At 33.8% G+C, this 26,417-nt stretch overlaps 1 protein-coding gene across 2 annotated transcripts in view; it reads right to left on the minus strand.

The window, feature by feature from the left end:
• NOVA1 (NOVA alternative splicing regulator 1) overlaps positions 1-25,705 on the minus strand; it is a 143,760-nt gene extending 118,055 nt beyond the window's left edge. For both annotated transcript variants that reach the window (XM_082619876.1, XM_082619878.1), the window contains exons 1-2: positions 24,732-25,705; positions 22,858-23,001 (exon numbers count right to left, since the gene is read on the minus strand). In XM_082619876.1, the coding sequence (XP_082476002.1) occupies positions 22,858-23,001; positions 24,732-24,867 (280 nt within the window). In that variant the 5' untranslated portion in view covers positions 24,868-25,705. The remainder of the gene's footprint in view (positions 1-22,857; positions 23,002-24,731) is intronic.
• Positions 25,706-26,417: the final 712 nt, after the last annotated feature.

Here is a 26,417-nt window from a genome sequence, read left to right on the forward strand (position 1 = left end):
ATAGACTCGACTTAGAGACTGTCTTTTGGGAGTACGCCTCCCCTGTGGTACTGCAATAAAAGAAAATGTTCTCTATACACTAAGGGTGCTGGACAAGAGGAGAATGCCTTTTCACTTCTGGCTTAAATAAATTCTTAGATATCATACTATGCCCAAGTGGCCAGAACATAGAGGGCCTGGAATAGAGTTCTCTAAGGATATCTCATCATAGCAGGTTAACTGTGCAATAGGAGACCCCAATAGATCCCTTCACAGATTCAAAACATGCACCCCATGAGAAAGCCACTATTTGAACACCTGCCACATAGAAGAAGGCACTAATGGCCAGTGAGTATAAACCACAGAGGGAGCAAAACTCAAAAGAATATTACAATCATAAACCTAGTTAAGTCAAAGTTTTGCCCATTTCTTTCCAACTAAACCCTAACCTAAAGGAGCCAGAATCAGCAATGGGGGTGGGGAGTGGTATGTCAGAATCAATCTATGCCTCTACTGAAATCTAGAGAGAATGAGAAAGAACAGACCCTACCAACTTCAAGTTCCTAGGGCCCAAACCCTGACTAGTGCTAGGGCAGAGGAAGAACTTTAAATCAGATATGAGATTCAAATTTCAAATTACACTAGCCTAGAGGGTTTTTTTAAATGACCGAAGAAGAATGGGATGTTAAAAAATACGCCAAGATAAGGTCCTCTACAACCCCAGTAGAATCTCTACACAGCACAGTTGTAGGTTAAACAGCCTATCATGGAAAAAAGCAGCAAGAACATAAAGAGGGAGACTAATTCAAGATACAATTCATAGGTAAAACAGACCAAGAACTGGCAACAACTAGAGAGAGAAGAAAAGGAAAATAAAGAAGAGAACAGGATCAATGATAACTAATTTTTTAGTTTAGGTAACTTGAAAGTCACTGGTACCAGTAACTGAAACAGAAAACAAGAAGAAAGGTAGATTTATAAATTATGAAAATAAATAGTTTTTGATATTCTGAGTTCTTCCTCCACTCATTCATTCATAAATGAACCGATATATGCATATTGTGAAACTTCTATGTAAAAGACCCTATTAGGGATACACTGTAAATAAGGGTGAAACGGTCTTTGTTGTCATAGAGCTAGCAGCCTATAATGCTAGACAAAATTTGCAATTGAAACAAGCATGAGAAGTACAGAATGCTTCCAGAGCGCAAAAAAAAAAAAAGGGTACCTTAACTAGATTTAGATAGTCAGGAAAGACTTCCTAAATGATGACATATATAAGTTGAAACCTTAATGATATATAGTAATAGTGAGTGGATGTGTGTGTGTATATTCAAGAAGGGTTAGTATAGAAAGACAACCAAGTATCTCTGGAAAGAGGAGTAGCAGGCCAAATTATGTGAATCACATAAAGGAACTTGTACTTTTAAGGCAAGGTAATTTGTAGGAAGATTTTAATATAAGTTTTAAATAATCAGATTTGTTTTGAAATACATGAAATATATCTATGACGAGATGTACACAAATAAAAGTTCAAAACAGTTTTGAGCTGAACATATGGACTTAGGAATGATCTAAATAAAGGTAATAATTCAGAGGAATCTATAGGGGCAAGAACAGAATTATTCCTACATTTATGGAATGATTAAAAAAAGAAAAACCCAACAAAATGCTTGAGAAGGTACAGTGAGACAGACAATAAGAGACAGAGAATCTTACAGTGTCAAGAAAGTCAAAGGAAGAAAAGTGTCAACAGAAGACAGTGGTTATCAACATGGAATGCTCCAGAAAAGTAAAAGGGGCTGATGACTAGATGACTGAAAAGTTAGTTCAGTGAGTTAAGGAACTAAGAGGATAACAATGAATATTACGGGAATTGGGTAACTTCAAGAGCAGCAGAATGCTGAAAAAGTCGAAACTCAAGTGTACAGATTACCCTTTCAAGAAACTTGATGGCTACGGAAAGAGGAGAGAGGCAGAAACCATAAGGTTATTATCAAAATCAAATAAAGGATTTAGTCTTTTGTAATTTAAGATAAATAAGAACTGTATATATTTCTAAGCCAGAGAAAGATCTACTGAAAAAATTAAAAGATAGGAAAAAAAAAAGAGATAATAAAACAAGAGTCTGTAAAAGGTAAAAAGAAACAAGATAAATGATAGCCTCAAAAGAGGAAAAGAAAATTCTCTCTCTAGAAATGTAGGCAAGGATTAAAGTTGAAATTACAGAGTAATCTGAAGTATAAAAGAAGCTGATGGAGGTCCTTGAAGAGAATCTAAGTAAACTGTAAAGCACATTCATTTACAGACTATGAAGGTATTGGGGTGAATTTCTAGGCTGACGGAGACAAAAGAAGTTTGAAAAGTAGGCACAGGACAGAAAGCTAAATAGAGATAAACAAAAGGATAACAACAACAAGAGCTGGTTCAGTTAGAAATATATGTTAGACTGAGAAGTAGAATCAATTGGCCCAATTTTAGTCTTTTATCTAGGGATGCTCAGCAACCCCAGAGCAAAAGTACATAAAGTGGATGATAATAAAAGCATGAGGCTGAGCTATATAAGATCTTATATTTATATTGTAAATACTGACAGTTCAAGAAAAACAAAGATAACACATTTTTAAAGATTTTCAGGAATAGAAATGGATATCATGAAATTGAAAAAAGTAAAACACTAACGATATGATTAGTGTACAGTGTAATACATTCATTGCTACCTTGGAAATGTCATCCATTCTTAATTTAAAATCATTTAATTCTATTTTAATTCCACATGTATCCTTCTCTTTAACAGCATCTTAATGTAAAACATCTTACACCAAACAGCTTTGGGTTCCAGCTTTAAACAGAGCCACATAAATTAGTAGTCATTTAAATTAAAGCTGAAAAATATTATGAGAAAATAGTTACTTTAATAACTTCAAAATTTAAAACTACTCCAAACATAATGGCTTTTTATATTGAAAAAATCTTAACTATATTGTCAAGTATCTTCTAGGTAGAATAATTCTCTAAAAACTGTATACATCCACTACCATTTAGGAGTTTTGGTCATTGATGTAGGTTTGAATATGTAGTAAGTGGAGATTTAGAAACTCCTTTTAACATGTTGGGTATCATCCATCTTAAGATAAATAAAAATCCAAATGACTTGACAGACTAAATGGGCCTCCATAATCTAGCTCTTGCCTAACTCTCCAGCTTTATCCCTTATCATTAAGAAGAGGTTTGACCTTAAATATCTTTGTATCTTCTGTACATAGTAAAATGCCCAGTATATAATCCATACTTAATAAGTACTTGCTAGCTACATACATGGATAAATGTTGGAAAAACTGGAAATCTTTACCTTGGTTAACACTAACTTTAAAGAAAAACGTGAAAAATTACTCATCAGGATACATTAAAATTCCAATTTGTATTTCTTACTTATATATAACTTTTATTAAATATGACCATAGTCTAAATATGTTTTAATTGCTTATACAGACAAATCTTAAAGCTATCTTATAAGAATAAAAATAAAAAGCATGATTTGAGCACACTGAAATCAAGCACATAATAACACTTTCAAAATAAAACTTCAATATAAGAAACTTTAAAAACAAGTCAAATATAGGAAAATTACCCTCATGCAAAGGAATTTTTTTGTCATAATAGGATATGGCAAAAAGACCAGGCGTGGGCTTTGGAGTCAGATAAACCTGTATAAAACCTGTCTCTGGGGCTTCCCTGGTGGAGCAGTGGTTGAGAGTCCGCCTGCCGATGCAGGGGACACGGGTTCGTACCCCGGTCCGGGAAGATCCCACATGCCGCGGAGCGGCTGGGCCCGTGAGCCATGGCCGCTGAGCCTGTGCGTCCGGAGCCTGTGCTCCGCAACGGGAGAGGCCACAACAGTGAGAGGCCCGCATACCGAAAAAAAAAAAAAAAAACCTGTCTCTATCAGCTGTGTGAAAATATTATAATATAGATTTTTCTAAAATAATAATGTAAGAATGATATGCAAACCCAAATCTCACATAAATGAGCACTAAAACTAAGGGATGTTTTAAGAAACATGTAAATAATAAGCATACCAAAATAAAATGTTTTAAGTCACAAACTTTAAGCCATAATTTTGAGCCAGAAAATTAAATTTAAATGTTAAACTTTAAAATGAAACCAAATACAAACCCACATATTCTTATCCCTGTAATCCAGGAAGCCACAACTACCACAGTTTTCCTTTTTACACAGCAGTGACTAAACAAACTTCCTCTACTGTATCATTTATATATTGAGAAATGTACAGATGTATCTTGTCTTATTCCAGCAGATTATTTCCAGAGATCTTTTGCCAGTAAGACATACTAATAAAATGCATTAGAAAAGAAGTCAAACTTGTTATTACAAAACTGATTAAAAACATATTGGCTCTATAAAAAGTCAATTATTTTTCTTCCTGTATGTGAAATAATACTATTTCCATTAATAACTGAGTACAGAATAAAAAACCATAAAATAGTAAAGTAAAAACTAATTAATTTAAAGAGAGAAATGAAGTTCATTAACTAGAATAATTTTTCATGGACCATAAAATGAGAAGATTCATAGCTGATAAGCATAAAGTTATCTCAAAATATTTTATAGGAAAATATTTACCACTTGGATAATTTTGTTCTAAGTATGTAATTTCTTTAATGTGTAATCCTCAAAAAGATGAAGTTTTGATTTAGCAAAAATTTCCAAATTGTTCAGTATATATATATTATCATTCACATGTACATAACACTTAACATAGTTTATTTTTTATTTATTTTTATTTATTTATTTTTTTTTTGCGGTACGCGGGCCTCTCACTGTTGTGGCCTTTCCCGTTGTGGAGCACAGGCTCCGGACGCACAGGCTCAGCGGCCATGGCTCACAGGCCCAGTCGCTCTGCGGCATGTGGGATCTTCCCAGACTGGGGCACGAACCCGTGTCCCCTGCATCGGCAGGCGGATTCTCAACCACTGCGCCACCAGGGAAGCCTCCACTTAACATAGTTTACATTTTAAGCTAACTGTGTCCCTCCAGGATCAATGGATTTTATTTTGATATAATCCAATGAACTGGTATAATTTAGAATTTTATTAATCCTACTGCTTCATATTTATTCTTTAAAAATCAATTCTTGCAGGTATGAAAATATTTATCTTACTATAATGAATATACTGATGCTGATATTCCTTAGGGTACAGACTGCTTCCTACAGACTTCCGTAGAACATAAAATTAAACATGAATCTAGTTTTCCTGGTGCTTTATCTTTTGAAATTATAATTTGGGGGCTCAGTTCGGTCAACACAATAACTAGGACAGACTACTTTCTGCCACTTTCCAGAAAGAGTTTTAACACACTGAATTCACAGCCAACCACATCTTTAGTTAATTCTTTAACTGACTAAGCAGAACAAAATGCATTTTTGCAACATTTACTTTTGTTTTCAATATCTGCTTTCAGCTTTCATTTAAGACACATATCTTAAACATAATCAGAATCATGACAGATTAGATGTAAAATCTGACTGAATGAGAGAAGGTAAGGATGCCTCCAAGATTTCTGGCCTTAGAAAACTGGAAGGATGAAGCTGCAATTAAGATGGAGAAGATTGTGGGAGAAGTAGATTTTGAGATTGGAGAGAAAAATCAGAATATTTAAAATCACATCTAATTCTAACATACTTATTAGACATACAAGTGATATCAAGTGGGCAGCTGCATCATTAGTCTAGAGTCCAGGTGAAAAAGTCCAGAATGGATATAAACATTTGGTAGTCATCAAAGAACAGATGGTTATTTAAAGCCATGACACTGGATAAGATCACCAAGGGAGTAAACATGTATAGGAAAAAGGAGAGAGTGGTCCAAGACTGAGCTCAGAGAAATGAGAACAAACCAACAAAGGAAACTTGAGGCTACAATTAGTTAGGTAGAGGTATGCTGGATGTAGAAAGAAATGTTTCAAAGAAGAGGCAGTGATCACTATGTCAAATACTGCTGATTGTATATAGAGATAAGAACTGAGAATCCACCTCTGAATTATCCTCATTAAAGTCACCAAAGACCCTGACAAAAACAGTTTCACTGGAAGGATGGGGTCAAAATTCTAATTGGAATAGCTTTTAAAGAAAAATGGGAGGAGAGGAACTGGTGACAGCACAAGTATGGACAGATAGTTTGAAGCATTTTACTGTTAACGGCCTGGTAATTGGAACAGGCAGTGGGATAAAGAGAATATGCTTTTTTTCTTTTTTAACACTGGAGAAATACAGTATGTTTGCAGGTTGAAAGAAAATAGAATGGGGCGGGGGGAATTGATAACACAAGAAAGAGAAGAAAGAATTTCTAAACAATATCTGAGTACCTAAGAGGGAATGGAATCTAGAATAAAAGTAAAGGATTGGCCTTTTCTGGGGCAGGGACAGTTTCTCAGAATAATAAGAGAAAATATAGACCATATAGGTACTGATACAGTTGGGCTGCTAGATCTACTGGTGGAAGCTTGTGAAATTTCTTTTAATTACTTTTTTTCTCAGTGAAACAGGACATAAGATTGTTAATTAGGATGACAGAGGATGTTTTGCAATTGATACTTATATTCATCATATATTGTGTGGCCTGCTGCCTTAGTTCCAAAGAAAAGTGAAAATGTTACACATGAGAAGGAAGTTGGGGTTATTTTCAGTATTCACAGCCTATCTCAAATTGTTCCATTTCCCAAAACCATATCCTAATACAAACAGAGATAACCCTTAGTCATCTGTACCCTAGACAAATACACATTCCTCTTTTATAAACTGCCAACTTTCAATATTACTCTCATTCCAACTAGACTTCATCATCTCTACAGGTTCTAAGTATCTAAAATAAGTCCACTGCTCTAAAGATTAGGCCCATAGTATTTAATCATTCTAGAATTAAATTACCTTTTGCAAAGTTTCTCATTTTATTTTTTCCTACAGCATCTAGTATTTTTATATATTCAAAGGTATAACATTCTAAATACAAAATTGAATTTACTCAATACTATAACATATTCACTAATATTTTATATTTTCAACAAAGCAACCCCCAAATCAATATGATCTTAATTACATTTATTGTCCTCAAGGGCACATTCACACAAAACAAAATCACATATACTGTTGTTCTTGCTATTATAGTATTAGATGAATCTTAAATATTTAATATGTAAGTAATATTTAATAGGTAAAGAATTTGAATACAGCATTAAGTTTATACACTGATTATAACAAAATATAGACATATCATAAAAAAGAATTTTACCATAATGGCAATCAAGAATTTTTGTGATGACTCATGGAAAATATGAGTACTTGTTAAGGAATGTAAAGCAATAAATCAGACCCCTAAAAGACACTCTTAGTAAAACTGTATCACTAAATTCTCTTAGATCTTTCATGGAAGCTGCATGAATTAAAGTGTTTAAGGCCTTCAGAGAAGTAATCAAAAAATTTAACTTGAAAAACAAGCCTTATGAATCATCATCTATATTACTAAATATCTAGCTTTATCATTCAGTACACTATGACTCTTTTTGACTAACAGAAAAAGAATTTTCAGAAGTCTTAGTATCTTGAAAAATATCATGAAAGCAAGTATTAAATATTCTGTATGCCACCTGCTTTATTCCTATTGAAGCCCTGATCAATATTTTTAATGTACAAGAATGAAGGAGAGACTAATGAATTATGTTAATTTTAGAGAGTCTTAATACAAAGAAGCCCATATGCTTCATATGCAATTTAATCTGCTTAAATATTATAAAATCATGTCCCTAGTTTTTATCTCAACCATATGGGTGAAAAACAAACAAACAAAGCTCTGCATACATTCAGGGGTATCACAGAGCATATTTTTTGGCTATGTAAGTAAAAGTATCCACATAGCTGAGATAGGAAGGACACCTTAGAACCTCCATAAGTCCATTAACCAAAAGAGGTGATTTGCTGAAAATTCATTCCTATATATAACAAATATTGTTTGTAATTATCTACTAAAATATAAACCTATATAAAAAGGCATTTATAAAGTATGAAAGAATACATACAAAATTATTTATATTAATTATCCTAAAGGATGATGAGAGGTTAACTAATTTTCTCTGTATTGCCTACATTTTATAATAATCAGTTATTATGAGAAAAAATTTTTTGAAAAAATCCGTATACCAATGTTTCCTTTTTGCCACCCCATTAATGTAATTTATTTTACATTAAAATCTTTGCTGTAAACTTAGTATTATTAAATGTAACAAACATGGGAAGAAGGACATGAAAAAAGATAAGAGTCATAAAATGCTTACTATATGTCAGCTATTATGTGACATGCTTTTACATTTTCTCCTTTTGTGATACCTAGACCAACATTTTATAACTATGCAAGAAGTACTAATCACACACAGATGAGAAAATTAGAGGTCCAAGAAGATTAAATGATTTGACCAAAATCTTACAACTAGTTAAGTGGCAGAGCTCAGATTCAAACTCTGCTCTGTCTGACACCACATGTTCTCTAGGAGTCTTGTATTCCATCTCACATCCCCATAAAGCATTAAAAAGTACTGAATTGACTTGATATTTTCTTAATAAACTCCACTGTGTAATATCCAAAGCATATTATCTTCATAAAAACTTTGATTATATTAAGTACTATCACAGTGATTTGACTAGACCTTACTAACCTTAAGTCTACAGTTTAACAAATCTCTAGAGCAGTGGTTATATATGATTTAAAATGTGAAAGACAAATCTTACAATTCTAAATGAAGAATAATCAAATGATTTCATATAAAAAACTTCATAGACAAGGCAAAATTTCAAACTCTCCTAATGTCTAATAGCAATATGAAGACAGGAAATACCTAGACAATATCAAGGTTCTATGTTTACAGAGGTCTGGTCAGAACAGAAAACTTGTTTTTAGTCTCTATTTTGCTTAATTATTACAGTTTCACTTTCAATGGCAAAACTGAAATTTTAAGCATTTCCAGATGAACAGGGAAAATTATCAATCCATAAAAAATATCTAATTATTTCTCAGTGACGGGTCAAATGTGGCAGTTTGGTGAATCTTACCTAAATTTTGAATACTGTATTTTTTAACTCAAATTTATAAGCAGTCTGATGCAAAGAGTTATAGAATAACAGTAAACAAACAGGTTTATCATTAACTTTCTATATCACAAATCATTTTAACTTTCACTATCTTATTTCCCTCAATTGTAAAACAGATATAAGAATTCCTGCCTTTACTGACATTTTAAGCATAGAGATGTAAGATCAAATTAAGGCATGATTAGCAAATTACTTTTATGTACTGCTTACTTACTTTTATTAAGATTTAGTTATACAGTTCTAGACTTTTAAAAACAAGACTATCATTTTTCCCATTAATGATCAAGAGATAGTTTAAATATGTACATAAAGAAAATCAGAGCCCGGCTCTTCAAAAGATACTTAATTTAGCTAACTGTTACTTGAAATGTTTCCTTAACCCAAAATTTCCTCAAAATTTTCCTCAAACAGAATTGTATCTGTTCTGCATATTTTAAGTAGTCAAAAAATGTACATAGTCCTTACCTACATTATTTATCCCTTTCATTTAGGGAAATTATCCCACTCACAATGCAGTTCCTACTTATTTTTAATGCAATCTGCTGAAGTATTTGAAGGGTTTTCAGAAAACTTTTAAATAAAAGCAGTATTTTAAAAAATCAAAGAAAAAAATTTGTTCAAGAAACCTGGAATATGATTTGAGAGTGCAGTCATACTGTCATAAAGGGGCAATATTTATTGCAGTTTGCTTTAAATGGTTTTATAAATGGTATATAGACATAGAACCTCAAGGCTTTTCCTATTAATATATACACATTTTCTAAAAATAAAAACACCATTTTCAATTCTTAATTATTTTACTAAACCATTTTGGTTATACCAAATATATTAGCATTATTATTCCTTAACAAAAATACATGATTACATTTCACATTCATAATCATCGGTCAAACTATATACTGCTTACTTGTAATTCTCATTAATTTTCACAAACTTTAGAGAATAAGTTAATTACTAAGAGAGATCCCATGCAGATAATTTCAATGGCAAAATAATTTGCCATTGGGCTGAAAACAAGGATTTACAAAGTAAAGGATCTGTCAGCATTCTAAGCCCACCAGCAAAAGACTATAAAATAAAAGTAGCAGCCTTCCACTGTAAGATTACTAATCTTACTAATACAGTACATTAAACATGCCATTTAAGATATATGCCAACCTAAACTGCCACATATGGCATATTTAGCTTATTATCACAGTTTGTGTTTTCACATCTAGAGTCATTCTAGTTTTTAAATAAGATGTCAAATATACCAGTGTAGCTAAAAATGTGATAAAGCTTTCAAAGGAACATACCTTTCCTTAAACAGATAAGTACATACTTCAGAAGAAACAATGTCAAACATTACTGTAAAGAAAACATGGCTGGAAATTTTCAGTTGAGAATATACGTGTAAATGTAAAATAGAGTATCATCTTAAAGGCAGAATTCGTAAAAGATGTTCAATTTAAATAAATGTCACTTTGAAACAATTCACAAACACAAAGTTTCTTCACAGATTTTCTCAGAAGGAATTGTATTGGTTCTGCAATGTATGCAGTCACCTTATCTATATCATTTATCCCTTAAAGAACAAGTTATGTTACCATGCCATGATATGCACAACAATTTGAAGGCAATGAGACTCTGCTTATGCTTCCTTTTTATATTGAAGTCAACCTTGAGTTATACAACTGGTATTATTGAATTATGAATAGCATTTAAATAAAGATTACACAATGAATATTTTTATTTCAAATTCCCATCTGGTGCTTAATGTCACTTCAGCTGTTCAATTTTTTAATGTTTCTCTACACAAATAGCCAATAATTTCACAAATAAATATAAATGCTAGACAGATTTTTAATCTCATTTTCTAAATGTAAAACAGTGCCATATTTTTCACAGTGACTTTTTAAACTCATCTGGATTTGACAGATTATCAATTAAGACTAATTTTTATATGAAATAAATATTTATCAATGATGGAGAATCCTGCTGAATCTCAATAATCAATTGAAATGCCAAACAAAATAATTATACAACAGAGAATCCACTAACAATGAATAATGAAAGTTTCAACTTTCATTTTCATTGACATAACACACACCAATGTCTCTATCACATACCAAAACTTCAGTGTTTGAGCACTGCCAAAAAATTAAAATTCACACATTAAAATTGCATACGTTGTGCAAGTCACTAATTTTCATCAAATTAAAAATAAATGTTCATATGCCAAGAGAGCTAGAAACTAGGCCTACATATTCATAATTTAAGGAGTGAGAAAATTTTTATCAGATCTATGATTCTAAACAGCTATTAATCAAAGGCAAACTAGTAAAAGAAACCATTTGAGTCATTAACTTTAAATGCACCTGCATAGACAACAGGTTATATAAGAGTGAACAAATGTCAAAAACAGATTTCTATCTCCAGAGCTTTCCTGAATACGGCAAAACATTCCTCACTGACATTTCATTCACTAGGTTCCACACTTTTTTTCTTCTACCCTCACCTCAGCACATAGTTGCTTAATAAAAAGACAGCTTTCATATTTAACATTTCTTTTATCTCTAGTAGTTTTTTTCCTTTCTTTCTAAACAAACTAGTCTTCTCTTTAATTCTACTTATATAACTGAGGCAGAAAGCCAGACTCCCCAATCTACTATTTAACTCTGCTTTTAGATAACTAGGGCAATCCTTCCTCCAAGGTACAAGTATCACTATTTATATTTATACAAATACATATATTTTAATTACAGTACCACTGTCATTCATCTTATAGACATAACAAATGTACTTTTTCTTTAAAATATTTCTTCCTATTGAATGTCTCCAAATTAAATATTTTTCCATCAAACTCTTTTCTTTTACATTTTTAATACATTTTCTCTTATCTGTACAAATATCGATAGTATCTCCCTACTCCCACTCTCTCCCCACAGCAATATCTACTTTGTATCCCAGTAATACCAAACTACTTTTGGACCCCTGAATATACAAGGAATTTTTCATAACTCCATGGATACATATATTGTCTCTGCTTCAAATGACCTTCCACTCTTGTCCACCAAGCAAATTAAAATTCAACCCTCAAAACTCTGTCAGCTCCTCCTTGAAGTCTTTTTTGAAGTATACCCTCTTCTCTCAAGATCTTGCCACTGACACAAGCAGTTTCAACTTCAAGACATAATTCTATCATTATACAATTATCAAATTTCATTATAACCAGGTATTTATCTTTATTGTTTCTTATTGCTCCCTTGTTTGAGAGTAAGAACTTCAGAAAACTGTATATCTCATTCTAACCCCAAAGGGAACGCATAAATGTCCATCAGAATGTTAAAATCTGGCCATGGTGGCAGAGAAGGGCAGGGGAAGCAGCCAAGTAAACACTTAGAGTTATTTTAACCCATTATTCTCCATCAGTTTTTTTTTTTCTCCATCAGTCTTTTAAAAAATAAATCGAATTTATAAAAATGTAAGGGACTAAGCCTGAAACTAAATATATTTATTAAATCTTAGAAGTTTCATTGGTGTATTGCAGCAAAAATCAAACAATGTATTAATATAAGATAAACACTAATATTTCATACATTTCTCTAAATTCTGTTTAACAAGTATTTACAAGACTTTGAAGAAAACCAAATTCAATAACTTTCCTATTAATTTCAAATAAAGTATTTGAGTTGGTCAAACTCAAAGCATATAAATTCCAATCTACTACATAGTTGGTATACTCTTCTAAAAGTCCTAATGTATTTATACATGTTTACTTCCCCACTATAGGTGGGGAAGGAGATATTAAAATATATTAAAAACAAAACATTTACTAATCATATTTTTAATAAAGTAACCTCAATTTAGTGGTTAGTAATCTTTGATTTTCAAGGTATCTCAAGAAAAGTCATCAGTAGATTGTTTCTTACTGCACAGGTAGCCATGTGGCAATAAGTAAACTGTAATGTGATATAACTATCAAATCTTGTAATATAGGTACTTTGTATTACTTTATTAATAAATAAATATTACTTAAGCTCATGTTTCTTAAGACAGAGTATTTTTAAATTGATCTTCATCTGGGAGACGGCTTTTAAGTACTCTCCATAATACTAGCTTTCAGTTTTCTGAAAGTTTCAGGACAACATGCTAAATAGAAAAAAAAATTCTACTCTTCTTTGATAAGACCTGGCCCATATTTGTCTTAACACTTCTATGGTCTTTCCTTGTTTGTTTGAATTTTGAACTCATTAGTTTACTTATCCGAAATACAGATGTTTCGCGCACACACACACACACACACACACACACACACCCCTAAGTAAACTAGAAATATAATACAAAATTGAAGATGAATTGCCTTCTACATTCATTGTGTTGATATCACTCCACTAAAGTAAACTAGAAATATAATGAAAAACTGCAGATTGCCTTCTATATCCATCACATTCACAGATGAAGCCTCAGATTGGTCATTCATTCAATCACACATTCATTCATTTATATTTCAAATGCCACAGATGTTTAAAGCACTGGGCTATATGCTGAACATACAGCAGGCATGAAGGATGACATAAATTCCTTCATATCAATAAAAGCTTAATTCTACTATTCAACTGTAGTAAGTAAAGACTATGACAAATTTTTTTGTTTTAATTTAAATCCGTGAAGGAAAAATATCTTCAAAATCACATTAAGTGACTTTTATAATTATGTTAGAAAGTAGCCCTTAAGCCTATAATGCAATGCAAGAGGCATCAGAATTCTAATTAACCGAGAAGTGGACCAATTTGATGAAATGGATAGACAAAAAAGAGAAAATAATTATGTTTTAAAATTAATAATTATTATATATCTTCATTTGTACTTAGATTGCGTTACAATTACGCTCATGCTTATTTCTTAATCATAATACTCTGTCCTTTTAAAACCAACTGTTACGAATTCCTAGCCAAATATGCAATACTTAAGGAAATTTTATGTCATAAAAATATGGAAAATACATATATCCCCCAAAACAGAATTTGACTTAGAAAGTCTATATAATTTTTTTTAGCAATGTCACTACTCTGTTTAACCAAAAATGAAGAAATTAAAAAGTTGAGCTAAGGAACAAAGGAAGGAAGAAAAGAAGAAAAAAAAATAACTTTGCAAATGAAGTAACAAAGCTGTAGAAATCAAATAACCCTGAATACTGCCATTTTCAAACAGTACAATTATGAAAATACAGAAATGACCAGGTTATATTCCGGGCAATATAATCTACCATATCTTTGTTTTTTAACATATGGTAATGATAAAGAGTACCTGTCTTTGGCCTTTCAGTGTAGCAAATCAACAACAACAAAAATTATTGTAAAATAACTACTGTGCTTTCAACTTAGTTTAAAAAAGCGGGGGTGGGGGTAGGAGTATTTATTTTTAAACTAGGAGAGAGAAGAAGTGAAGACTTATTTCCTCAGAGAGCCACATTCAAAAAGAGGAGGAAAAAAAAAAAAAAGAGTAAAGCAAAACAAAAAGAGAATGAAGTATCTACTATAATTGTACCACAAATTCAGAAAACATATTTAAAAGTTGCAGGACAATTATTTGCCTATATCACTCTTGGTATCTTGGTTTTCTCAACTATTAAATGAAGATTCTGGAAGAGATCGCACCTAAGCACCATTTCTTTCATCTAGTTCCACAATTCCATTATTTTTCCAATCCCTTTAAAAGAAAAAAAAAAAAAAAGCCTCTTCAATACTCCTAAGTGTCCTCACTAAGTTATTGACAGATATCAGAGATGCAATATAAAAAATATTTTTAAACAAAACTTAAGGACACAATAACAATCGAAGCACAGCATTTTAGGGTGAAGTAAAACATACCCATATTACTTTACAAAGAAAAGATGCTTCGTAATACTTCTAAGTCATAATGATCATAGGATACCTGGACTCATAGGAAGCAGCTGATAAATACTTATATTGACAAGAGAAAAACTTCCAGATTTCAGAGTGAAGACTGAAACTAGATTTTTTTTTTAAAAGTACTTTTCTGACTTAAAAAAATTAATTAGTCTTAGAAAATTAAAAACACAGGAGTTATACAAAGAATAATTAAAACTATGTATGTGAATGAAAGGTCTCCAAGTAGAAGCTCAACTGCTTCCAGCAATAATTCCTTCAAAAACAAGTATTTCAAGAATGAATATAACCAAAATTGAAAAGCTGCAGTTATTCAAAAATATTTAGTAACATAAAACAAAAACACATACTGAATTCTCTACTATTGTGTTAATACAATGCACTCCCCCTTTCCTTCTTTTCTGTCCTTCCCTCTATCTACTAAATCTTAAAATGAAGTCACCGCCCAATCTAAGTACTAGAGCAGCAAATTATTAACTATTTAAATGAAGACAACTTTCTTCAAGATAAGAATGATTTCTAAAAATTCAATCAAACTGAGAATAGCATTTATTATATCTATCCTAGAGGAAATGCAGGATTTGAACTCTTATTTAATTAGTAAGTTCATTGTGTGAAAATTTATCCTACAATCAAATTATGGGGCCTTCAACGTGTAACTGTTCTCAAAAATCTTTCAAAGAGAAAGAAAAGTTATTCTTCAAAGCTTCAAAAAGTATGCTAAGTTTCACAAGGAAAGTAAGAAACACTACAGTCTAAAACTTAAAATTACTGAGTTCAGAATAAAATTCATTGGATATGACAAATATACTGAACATCAGTAAGACATAAAACAGGTCTTAAAATAAGAAAAATATTAATTTTAAATATCAATTATTAAATGAGTACAAAAATGGTAAAAAAATGTTTTATTTTCCACACCAAATAATCTTACCTGAATCATTTTGCTGTTAAAAAACTCAAGATACTGATTTCATTTTTCATCTGGTCCTGTCAATGATGCTATGACAGGCCCTGCAGGAAGCAGCAAAAGATCAATGATGGAGTGCAGATATTATGTGTTTTCATGATCAAGTTTGTCATGGAAAAGGATATCCATATAGTGGTTTGAAACTTAGCAAATGTTGAAAATATCTCAAAAAGTTTGTCAGTTACATAGTAATCTTTATTTTCTATTTTCTAGTCTCAAAATGTTTATTCTTATTCAATATCTTCTTTATCAAAACTTCTTAAATGTGTAATTTTAAAGAATATTTTTATACTGATGAGAATTAATAAGAAAACAACATTCCACAATGTCAAAACTGAAAAATCTTGATTGAAAAATGAAATATGTTTAAAAGTGGAGGAATGATTCTCTCCACTTCTAGAGATGATTATTTTAATCTTATTTTCCACAATTACTATAATTACCAATAAATTGCCTATTATTCATAATCTAATTAAGATAAAATTTAGAAGCTTTTTCTTACAAACAGTAACTTCAGAATCAAATAGTTATTGGCCACTCTGGTAAAAATTCCTTCAATAAAAGTATATAGATTACAAAAAATCTGCAAACTCCAAAACTTAATTACTCTTGGGTAATTGACAAGTTATAGTCAATGGATACCAAAAAATTCAATTTAGTAAAACTAATAAAAAAGTCAAAATAACAAAACTGCTTCACAAAGACTCTCAATGATATTTTAAAATTCTGAATTATTTTAAAATAGTATAGCACCTTGCCAGATTTAATTTAGAAGACATTTTTTCCGTTCAAAGGCCAATTGATAAACAGGACTGTGATGAGACATCTACATTAATTGGGAACACTATTAGAACATACAAGAAACTTCTATATGTGTCATGGAAGTGTACTGTCAGTATTTCAAACAGATCAAAAAATTTAAAACAAAAGAAATGAATGACTTTTTTAGAGTTTTTATTTAATCAAATTTTAATTTACTTATAATAAATTGTGGTAAAGAACCACTTCAACAGCACTCCTATATTAAGCTGAAGCATCCTAAAAACATTTTTAACATACTATGCCTGTCTTGTGTGTTGGAACACGTCAAAACACTCAGCAAAGTTTGCCTGTCAAAGTCCCTAACAGCTAAAAAGATACAACTTAATTTTACACAGGTTCTTTCTCTTATAAAAATAAATAAGTAAATGTTAATCTAATATAATAAAAAAAGAACTACAATGTACTTCCACTTATTTCCACTCACTCATGACCTGAAAATATACTTGTGGAATAGCGAACTTTAAATACTTCCTACTTAAGGTTATTTTCTCTTTATTTCTATACCTAAAGCCCTTATCTCCTGTTCATGTAGATTCTATCAGATTCATGGAAATCATTTTAGTTTCAAATACTTCCATATAAAAAATGGAAAATGTGATGCTATATCTTTAAAGAATAGGATGAAGAAAATAGAAATTTTACCAATCCAAGCATCAGGAAGTATTGAAAAGCACTGCTTCATTTCTTGCATGTTACATTTTATACCGTGACACTTCAGTCTCTGAGGGTCAGGTTAATTAAGCTCCATAGCAGCTGCAATGCAATGTGAGACACATACTGCTATGGTTCCCACCAATCCAGTCCGATTACCTGTAGTATTCCAGCACTGGACAAGTGACAACCAACCTCTTCTCTCTAGTCACTTGCTTCCACTGGTCTACCGATAAATGTTAGAACAAACTAACCTCTTTTTGGAAAAGACTGCAAAGCTGAATGCACCTGCTGCAGGCTGCAATGATGAGTCCCAGAGAGATGTTTGTCAGTCAGATCTCTGCAGATGTTGTTTAACTTTATGCTAGAGCTTCATCCAAAGATGGAAATGAGATGGCAATCAAGTACAAATCTCCCACCCTCATCCCCCCAATTTTATTCTGAAAAGCTGCACTTGCTCATAAAAGTTATCCTTTAAAACACAGCTCCACTAAACTGGAAACAACTGAGACTAAACTCTAAGTAAAAAAAAAAAAAAATTATTAGGGGCTGAATTTTAGTTAACAAGTGGCATAACTGTGTTCAGCAAATGTTATTTGTAATATTTAAGAGCAAAAATTAATTTTCTTAAGCCAGAGCAAAACAAAACAAAAGAACCGAACTATAAAAAGACATGTTTCTAACTGGTGGTTTCTTGCTCGGTTTTTAGTGATACCACATACTCCTTAGAGTTCCCAAGACACAGATCGTTTTCCCTTTGTATATTATACGAAACACCTTCAATACATAAATATTGAACTATTTCACCAACTGTGCTCACTATTTTTCAACTATTCCTGAAATCCTTTGGGGGTGATATTTGCAAGACAATGTTGTTAGATGTACTATATTACCTTACAATGTCACAAGTTTTAAATGAGCTATTTTTCCAAAATCTAGAAGGCTTCAAATAGCAAATTTCAAAGTGACATTGTGCTATATAATTCATGAAAACACTAACACTGTAAAGCCATAACTTACTAAATCGATAACAGAAGATATAACATCTGGATGAAATTTTAAAAAGAATCAAATAAAATGAATAGCTAAGATTTTAATGCTAATTCAATCTTTCTAAAAAATTTCATACCACAAAACATTTGCTTTCATGGGTTAAGTATAAAAATTATAACTTTCAGAAAGTAAAATTTTAATATAGATCGTGCTATGCCAGTAACATTCCTTCATGTGTTGAGATTTCCTATTGCTTAAAATGAGAAATAAAGTATTAAAAATGCAGCAAATTTTCAGACAGATATTAATGTATAAGTGAAAGCTTATGGCTCCTCCCACAACTGAGGATACAGACAGACAAAACATAAAATAACCCACAACCATAGGCAGTATAACAAACATAAATATTACAACTTTAATATTTAAAGAAAAACACATTATGTGTCAGCAACTCTTTGACAATACTAAAACCAAAGGTATAGCACAGTGTAATGACAGCTACCCTATTAAATTCAACAATGTTGGAAATTATACTTTATTTTCTACTTGTTACAATTATATTTACCTGCTAATTTTGCCTTAAAATATATGCCAGTAAATTTCTAAGATGCAAAGCACCTTAGATCAAAGAAAAGAGTATAGATTGCAACTTTCAGAAGCTATAACAAAAGTATTCACATTGTACTACCAATACAATAATACTCTTCCTTCAACAATGTAAACAAAAGTGATCTATTTCAAACTTCATAAACTCCTCTTATTTCCAAAAGAATTATCATTCTTACACAATCCCAACCCTAATGGTTAAATTCGCCACTGAATTTTCCCCATGTCAAAATTAAGGCAGTGTGGGGTATTTCCTTCACTAAAAGAAAATTTCACTTACATTCTGCTTTTTCATGATTTTTAAAGATTTCACATATAAATAGTATGTGATTTTTTAAAAAAGCATCACCCAAGTTGGACAGTGATAAATTAAGATACAATAAATCTAGGAATAATGAGCTCAAATTTTAATTTAAGGACCAAAAAAGGAAATAATTTATATTAAATGTGATCCAGTTTTATAGCCGCAAGTATGAAAACAGTTTAAAACACACACAAATATATGCTAAGATTATAGAGAATTCCTGTTTGATATAATGAATATCTCCAGTGTCATATAATGGAATAAAATAGGTACACTATGAAATGTTCTAAAATCTAAGGCATACATGAAAATATTTATTTTATATATCCTTTACTATTCCCAATGAATAATGTATTCAATAAATTTTCCCAATTATCTACCTGAACCATTCATTAAATGATTTTAACAGATAAAATCAATCTTTTTATTAACAAAACCAAACACATCTTCAGATGCCAAATAAAGGAATAAAAGAATATTATCCTATTGCCATCCTGAAAATGCATACAGTAATGTATTTCCCAAAATGAGAAAGCTGTTTTTTAATTAAAAGGCATTAACTTTGGGTAACCTAATTATAAAAAGCATATATAAATAAATCAAATTAGGTTGCTTTAATCAAGTAAGAATAAAAGATATAGTCATAAACCACAGGTAATAAGTTAGTATTTTGTAAGATTTAGATTTTTAGTAATAGATAAATGAATTATACAGCACAGCAAAAAAATGAATCTACTTATCGATCTTTTTTTTCCGATTACAGTAATTGATAAATGCACTTTACAATCCTCATCATACCATTTCCCCAAATTATTTTATTTTATATGACATGCTAAAATACACAATGTAATTAATATACAGTTCTATAAATTCTAAATTCATACCAAGTAATGTGCAAAAACTGTTTTCTTCATCTCAACCATAAATATTAAAAATTACTCAGAAAAGGAAGGTTGCTTAAGAGATTACTTAAGAAATGTCTGTACTCTGTAATATATACCCTGAAGAAAGTTTTTCTCAAATACACCAGTATTTTAAGTGAACCTTCTGAACACAATTGCATTGTTTTAAAACTTAGGTATTTGAGAAAATCCATTAAGTTATACAACTGAAGTGCACTTATCCCCAAATATTCTGTCTTACAAATAAGAAACAGAAAAATGCTTCATGAAATAAACATCGGGCATATTCATTGTAATGGAATATGAGTCATAAGTACATATATGAAACACACAAAAAAGGGCTTTAATTACCGCATAATCCTACAAGAAAGTCCTCATAACTAGGCAGTATAAATCACAGCTTTATAATTTAGTTCATTTGAGATGAGCAAGGTAAGTATCTCTTAAATATATCTGAGTAAGAGAAGTTGAAAGTAGCTCAGAGGCTGCTATGTTGAAGAATACCAGGACCTCAGATAATTCCACAGGCTTATGGTCAAGTATGAACAGAAAGACCATTAAAGTCTGTCAGAAGAAGAGAGATGTATCTGTCTGAACAGGTAATAACCTAGCTAAAATCGTATTTACATACAAAGTGTTGAGAATTATTAAAGCTTCTTATAAATTACAGGGCTTTATTTCATCCTTACAATTGATTTCATAGTTTGTGACTGGTTTCCACCTGTTACAGGCAGAGTATAAGCCTTCTTTTATCCAGACATTTCAACTCACATTTGATCAGGTTACGTCACTACACACACAAAATTTTATTCAACGCATTCCAGTTTTCCATTTTTGCCAACGGATATTCTTGCTCTATATGAATAACATGCCTCAGAACTATAAATAAAATAAGCAATTTCAATGTAATAAGAAAAAAATACACAACTGTGGACTAAAAACAAAAGATCTAATTCTAGTTGCACCCTTTCCAACCCACTGAAAATACACTATAGTCAAATGAAAAGGCATTTAATTTACTATTTGGAATATCCTTGATAAACACCAATTTTCTGTAACATCCCTGCACATCTGATACCCTCATGTATAATGCAAAAAAAAGCTATTTCATTTTCATCTATTGACAGTGAATTTAATTTACCATTGCAGCTCTTTTCCTAGAACTATGACATTATTAATTCTGCAATCAAGCTCTTTTGAATGCTTTTATTTGCACTAAGGATTTTCACAATTCCACATTTTTTCATCATAACATACCTTTTAAATATAAGAATGTGAATATGTCAGCAAACTTTTTTAATGCATAAGGAAAGTTTCAGAGACAAGGAAAGCCATCTACAAAACTACACTCACAGAAAACAAACTTTCATAGGACATATCTAATAGATTACACCTTAGTTTAATAAATGTAATGTTTACCAAACATACTACATTTAATTTACATAACTAAATGACAGTTCCAACCATTCTAAAACCTTCTTATGCAGTACAGTGGTCCACTTTCTACCACCAAGCGATTGGCTATGAAAAAGAAATCCTCCAAATGTTTTGCTTACATTCATACCAGATGTCTTTGCTGTACTAAAGAACTCTTACTGAATTAGATCACTGAAAGCAAATCAGCTTTTCTTTCCTACCAAGAAAAAAAAATAAGCAGTGTCGGTCCCCTCAGCACTGAATAAATATTTTTTATGGCCATAAATATGAAATAACAAAAAAAAATGGCAGAAGCTACATGTAGGTAAAAGCAAATCAATTAATGTTTTATCTAGGAGATACACAAACTTAAAATCCATATATTAAGTAGCAAAATGATTTTAAAAAGATAAAGATAAATGCACAGAACTATAAACAGTTTAAATTTAAAAAACACACTGAAAAGTAAAAAAAAAAAATTATACCACCTAGGAAACTTGCCATATTCCATTGGGTTACAGTACCTACAATACCACACAAACTGTTAACATATTTTGATCAAATACAGCTCTTAAGTAACACAAATTTTGAAGCATTATTTTACTTCTTACATAATAATATATTTCCTTGTCACAGTTATATTAAAAACACAATATTTTAAAAATCTGAAGAGGCAGCACTTGTCCTCTTCACTCCAGGGCCAACAAACAAAGCAATGAAGCAGAAAGAGGTACATAATGGATTTAGAAAGTAAATGGTCCATTCTTTAAGAAGCCTTTCTACCTCCTCTTCTGAATTCACTCTAGACTAATTGTCATTACAATTATTTCTGAAAACTTCAGAAGAACCCTATTTCCTGATGCCAGCTGTCTAGTTTCTATCTTTAAGTTTTAGAGTTTTTTTCCCTAATTAGAAAGAAGTATTTAGAAATACCCAGAAGATTCATCTCAAAATTGGTCTACATCATAGACAGAATATCAATTATAGAAACAAAACATAACCAAGAGTGAAAATACTCTTAAAATTTTTCCACAAATACTCTAATACATCAAATAAATAAATAGTCTACACTATTAAGAATTCTTTCAATACAGCACACAACACAGGTAGATCTTTTATTTCCTTGGGGATTTATCAAACAATCTCTTCACCATTGCACCTACCTGGGTAAAAATCTTTGGACTTAGACAGCTTGATGGTGGCTCCAGTTTCTTTTTGCAACTGAACAATTGTCTGTCCTCCCTTCCCAATTATAGATCCAGCAGCATAACTAGGTATGAGAACCTTTAGAAAATACTGGCCGTCTTCTGAAAAATGCAAGGAAATATACTTCGTTAACACAATAATTTTAAACTTTGTATCCTCCCTCCACCCTCAAGAGAGAAAAAGAGCGATTAAAACATTGGGCATATAGCTGCAGGAAATACGGGGTTAATTTTTTTTTTTAAGAACGAAAATAAGCCAATTACACTGAAAAATAAACATGTACGAAATGTTTCCCATTCTGTAGAATTTATACTTTCAAACTTGGAATTAAAATCTAAACATGTTCTATTATTTTGCAGCACTGTAGAAACTGATGACTAAATTCCAGTTGTTATTCCAAACATGGAAGTCTTCCAATTCTATCTGTAGTTACTATGGTAAAACAAAATGAACTGACCCTTTAACAAAACTTCAGAGATTTATACCATGACAAACCTTAACATATTGCAAAATAAATAAATAAAAGGACAGTAAATAGTGATGAGCTATATTTGTTTAACATGAGCAAACACATAAGGACTACAATTAGCCATTGCCTATATCCTACCTAAAGTATGCAAAACAACCATTCTCCTACCAAATAATCCACCCAAACTGTAGGGTGTATTCCAAGCCTTCAATAACTGCCAGGAAATAACTCAAAGTGATGTGGACTGGCAAATCTAACTAATCCTGGAGTATTTCTTTAGCACTCCTTAGTCTACTATGATCTCGTTTAAGCTCATTAATTAAAGGACCTTAAGAAGAATTTTGCCAATACTAAAAAGCTTAGGAGTCATTTACATCAAATACACTTAAAAGTGACCAGATAATGTTCCTTCTCCAAAAGAACCACAATTATTAAAACGAAGGGGGTAGATGAACCAAGAAAGATTGAAATGTTTTAAAAAATAAAGCCAACTCCATAAACTTTAATTTCCGTCAAACTGATCATGTCTTAAATAGGAAACACCCCGGTAAATCCAGCTTCCTTATGTGAATGAACGTTCCAAATTTTTCGAGTGTGCCATTCGCAAGACCCCCATCCGTCTCTAATGTACGTGCTGTAGATAAATTCACCTCTGCCTCGATGCATTGGGTGCATTGTTAAGATGACTCCAGTGCAAATGAAGAAGCGATACCGGTCCCGTTAAAACTCATCTTCCCAAGAAGCGCAGGATGTTAACTAACAAGTCAGAGTACCAGACACCCCCACCCTCGTATGCACACCCCTTAAGACAAATCAGTGAAATATTTGCACCGACAATGTAAGTGCGGTAAGAGTATGCACTCTTCCAGATTTTGCATACTACTTGTGGCCCAAACCAAGGGGATGAAGAGAGCAAAACTCTCCGGTGCCCCAATCATTTGCTCTCCGCTACCCAAGTGCCATTTATTTATTTATTTAATCAGACTGTTAAATGCAGCGCGCATCTTCGGGCGGCCATCACTTCACTCGGGGTCATCCTCCTCCTCCTTAACGGACCCCCTTGCCCAGGTCTAGGATATTTAAATGGTCAGCCTTTCGACCGATTAAATGGAAAGATAGGTCTATTCCGAAAAACCGGTCGCCATTTTGATGAATGATAAACATAGAAATGGAAATGTGTCGGGGCCGGCGAGATGCGGGGCAGGTGCAGGGGAGGGGGCGCGAGGCAGGGCGCGGGAGCCGCCGGGTTCGGGCTGGAGGTGTCCGGGCCGCGGGAGGGAGGGAGGGAGGGCGGCGGGAGGGAGGGAGGCAGGGGCGGGCGGCGGGGGATGGGGCCAGCGGGGAGGTGGAAGCGATACCCACCGCCCGTATTGGTCCTCTTGGTGCTGCCGGCTTCAGGGGGGGCTTCCAGCGGCCTTTTCCGCGAGTCCGGCGGGTCCAGGTCTATGGGAACCCCAGTGTGGGTCCCGTTCTGCTGGATGGGAGCTGCCGCCATCATGTTTGCAGTTCCTGCCGCTTCTACGGGGAGAAGGTTCTCCCTTTTGTTTTGGCTTTTTCTTTTCTTTCTTTTTTTTGCTTTTTTTTTTTTTTTTTTTTTTTGCTTTTGGGGTTTCTTAAGGTTGTTTTGTTTTTGTTTTTTTTAATCGGATCAATAGAAATCTCTTTAGGAAAAAAAAGCAATGTTGCTGGTTTGTTCTCACTGGGGAGGGGGCAGGGCTGAGGAGCAGCTGCAGTGCAGTGTCAGAAAGGAGACAGGGGAATGGAGGGGGTGTGAGAGACGGAGGGTGAAAGAAGGAGAAGAAAGGAGAGAGGGGGAGAGAGTGGAGAAGGGAGAGGGGCGAGTGAATGAGCGGGAGGAGGGGAGCGGGGAGGACGGGCAGAGGGAGTGGGAGAGCGCGAGGGCTGGCGGGGCGCAGGGAGAAGCCGAGGAGGAGGGGAGAGTGAGGGAAAGAGTGAATGAGCAGGAGGAGGGGAAAGAGGTGGACGCGGAGAAAAGAGCGAGCGGCGGAGGAGGGCAGGAGCCGGGAAGGAGCGCGGCGGTCCCCGCGCCGCGCTAGCGCTGCGCTCGCTCCCGCTGCTGGTGCTGCCGCCGCCGCCGCCGGAGCGGTTCTGCCGTTGCCTGGGCTGCTCGGCGCTGCTGCTGCTGCTGCTGCCGCCCGGTCTCGCTCATTATTTCTCCCGCTTGTGGGGGGGGGGGGTGGCGGGGAGGGAGGGGGATGGCTGCGAGGGGAGGGTAGTGAGGGGTTGAGTTCGCAGACTCCCACACACTTCAAGCTCGGGTCCCTGCCTCTCAGCAGCGCCACCGCCGCCGCCGCCTCCCAACGCCGAAGTCTCAGCCTGCGGGGGCGGGGGCGGGGGGCGAGAGTGTGCGTGTCTGCGCGGGAGTGAGCGCGCGCGGGCTGAGAGCGTGCGCGGGGGCGCGCGCCGCCGGCGGGGGCGGGGACGGGGGCCGGGGCGCTCCTGTGGGAAGGGAGGGGGTGAAAGGTCACGGGTCCCCGGCAACACGGCTCAGGCAAACGTAAGCGGCTAGTCGCAGAAACCGAGGGGTCCAAGAAACCCGCTAGGCTGGAAGGCGGGAAGTAGATATTACTGACAGCCGTGCCAGCCAATAATATGGAAACGTGAGAAAGGCTCTTCAGGCCCCTTCCCAATCGGGAAACTTGGGTATGAGAGGGAGTGAAGGGGCGGGGTGGGATCTCTCTCCAGCCGGGACTTGAGCGGCGACAATTTTGGTTAGTCTGAGAAGGGCATTCGAGTGACCGTTGACAAAGGGTGGGACAGCGTCAAGGCTGAGGAAGAAACCTTAACTGTATGCTTCCAGGACTTCTAGCTGGGTACATCAGTCTTTATTTTTAAGAGTTGGGTAAAAGACATTAGTTAGCATCTCACTCAAGGGCGGTTCTACGGGAGATTTCATCAAAAGAGTATTACTCGCACTGTGTGACTTCGTTAGGGAACTTAAGGTGTCACTCGCTGCCTTAAATCCTTTCGGAAACAAGCCAGCATATAAATAAATAAAGCTAGGTATGGGTATCCCCTTCACGAGGC

Source organism: Mesoplodon mirus (assembly GCF_964341445.2).
Source record: "Mesoplodon mirus genome assembly, chromosome: 4".
In the NCBI taxonomy this organism is placed as follows: domain Eukaryota; kingdom Metazoa; phylum Chordata; class Mammalia; order Artiodactyla; family Ziphiidae; genus Mesoplodon; species Mesoplodon mirus.